Source organism: Perca flavescens, chromosome 21 (assembly GCF_004354835.1).
Source record: "Perca flavescens isolate YP-PL-M2 chromosome 21, PFLA_1.0, whole genome shotgun sequence".
Classification (NCBI taxonomy): Eukaryota; Metazoa; Chordata; class Actinopteri; order Perciformes; family Percidae; genus Perca; species Perca flavescens.
Genome location: NC_041351.1, coordinates 597702 through 600201, shown reverse-complemented (window position 1 = coordinate 600201; position 2500 = coordinate 597702). Strand labels below are relative to the sequence as shown.

The 2500-nt window shown below is 51.8% G+C and overlaps 1 protein-coding gene across 1 annotated transcript in view; it reads left to right on the top strand.

The window, feature by feature from the left end:
- The window catches only part of LOC114548496 (monocarboxylate transporter 12-B), a 17306-nt gene that overhangs the window by 10725 nt on the left and 4081 nt on the right, over positions 1-2500 (top strand). The window contains exon 6 of the mRNA XM_028568474.1: positions 1236-1347. Within this exon, the coding sequence (XP_028424275.1) occupies positions 1236-1347 (112 nt within the window). The remainder of the gene's footprint in view (positions 1-1235; positions 1348-2500) is intronic.

The window sequence follows — 2500 nt, the reverse complement described above, 5'->3', positions numbered from 1 at the left end:
GCCACCTGCCTTCCTGCCTCGTGCCTGCCTGCCTGCCTTCCTTCCCTGCCTGCCTGCCTGCCTGCCTGCCTGCCTGCCTGCCTTCCTGCCTACTCGTGCCTTCCTGCCTGCCCTGCCTGCCTTCCTTCCTGCCTGCCTGCCACCTACCTGCCTGCCTGCCTGCCTGCCTGCCTCACGTGCCTTCCTACCTCTTTCGGTTCCTGCCTGCCTGCCTGCCTCCTTCCTGCCTACCTGCCTTCCTGCCTCAGGCATTGCCTGCCTGCCTGCGATTGTTCCTGCCTGCTGTTCCTGCCTGCGTTGTAGCCTGCCTGCCTGCTCCTGCCTTATTTCCTGCCTCGTTGCGCCTGCCTGCCTGTGACTGCATTCCTGCCTGCCCTGCCTTCCTTGCCTGTGTTGTATATATGCCTTATTTCCTGCCTCGTTGCCTGCCTGCCTGCCTGCCTTTCCTGCCTCGTTGTATTTCCTGCCTCTTTCCTGTTGCATTTCACCATTTTCCTGCCTGCCTGCCTGTTCCTGCCTCGTTGCCTGTAACCTGCCTGCGGTTTCCTGCCTGCATGCCTGCCCTGCCTGCCTGCTTATTCCTGCCTCGTTGTTCCTGCCTGCTTGTTCCTGTGTGTATTTCATTCCTGCATGCGGCCTTTCCTTGCTGCTTATTCGTATACGTTGATGTTCCTGCCTGCCTGCCTGTGTTGTATTGTTTCCTGCCTGCCTGCTGTTCACTGCCTCGTTGCCGCCTGCCTGCCTCTTGCCTGCCTGCCTGCCTTGCCCATTCCCTCGTTGCTTCCTGCCTGTTCCTGTGTTGTTCATTCCTTAACCTGCCTGTGTTCCTGCCTCGTTGCCTGCCTGCCTGCCTGACATTCATTTCCTGCCTCTTGTTCCTGCCTGCCTGCCTGCCTGCCTGCCTGCCTGCTTGTTCCTGCGTTGCCTCCTGCCTGTATTTCCTGCCTCGTTGCCTGCCTGCACTTGTTCATTCCTGCCTGCCTGCTGACTGCCTCGTTGCCTGCCTGCCTGCTTTGTGCCTGCCTCGTTGTTCCTGCCTGCCTGCATTTCCTGCCTGCTGCCTGCCTGCCTGCCTGCGGCTGCTGCCTCGTTGCCTGCCTGCCTCGTTGCCTGTTTCCTGCCTGCCTGCAGGTGAGTTGCCTGCCTGACTTTGCCTGCGTTGTGCCTGCCTGCCTGCCTGCCTGCCTATTTCCTGCCTCGTTCCATTGCCGCTTCCTGCCTGCCTGCCTTTTCAGGAGACTGCCTGCCTTCCAATTCACACAGCCTGCCTGCTGCCCCTGCCTGCCTTCCTGCCTGCCTGGCTCCTGCCTGCCCTGGCTGCCTGCCCCTGCGTTGCCTGCCTGCCTCGTTAGCAACTTGCTACTTCGTTGCCTTCCTTCCTGCCTGCCTACCTTCCTGCCTGCCTTCCTTCCTACCTGCCTCTCTGCCTGCCTCGTGCCCTAACTTCCCTGCCTCACGTGAGGTACCTGCCTACCTTTCTGCCTCACGCCAACTGCCTACCTACCTTCCTACCTAAGTACCTACCTACCTACGTACCTAACTTCCTACCTACCTACCTACGTTAAGTACCTACCTACCTACCTTTCTACCTACGGACTTAACTTCCTACCTACCTACCTACATACCTGCCTACTGTTGTGGAAGTTTTCCTATGAAGCAGCAGCGTTTAGAAATATCAATGATCAAATGAAAACGAATAACAACTGTTTGAGAATTAAACCAAAGTTTGGTCTTTGAGTATTTATTTACATTTGCAAATGGAGAAAACACAGTTTCAAAGGTACACGCAGCACAACTGAAAATGTCTTTCCTAACTAGAAACCTAAAAATCAAAACATCTTATAGTGAAGAAACTCTCGTTAAGCCACCCCTCTTCAAATATCTTCAGCATGCTGCCACTTTTCTAAAATATACCATAGACAGTCAGATGATTTTACAACCTTCCACTCTGCTCCTGTGTCTCCTACATTAGACTAAACACCTGCTTATCTCAGGAGACAGAAAGAGATACAGTTCACACAGTGTTATAGCCTTCTTCACTTTATCTGAGAGAAATAAACAAATGAGGAGCTACAATTCTTTAGTGAAAATAACTTATGCTATTGCTCACAGTCTACAAGGCCAGCTCTCTCACTGGTGCCTTTAAGTCTACAGGAAGGAACAGGATTATGTGGAGGTTTAAAACAATCTTTAAACAAATGGTCAATATCATTAAACAAATGGTTAAAATAAAATTTGCCACCACACTACCTACCTACCAACCTAAGTACCTACCTACGTACATACCTACCTTCCTAATTACGTACCTACCTACCTTCCTACCTACCTAGAGACTCAGAAATTCCCCCAGAAGCAGTCTGTATTCAGGCTGTGTCTTTGTTTTGCTTGATTTGCTAAATTCTACGATGGCTAAGGAACTCTTTGAGGACTTTTGTAGGGCTTCATGTCAACAAAAATGCGTCAAAAAGCATACAAAAATGTCAGAAAAAGTAACAAATTT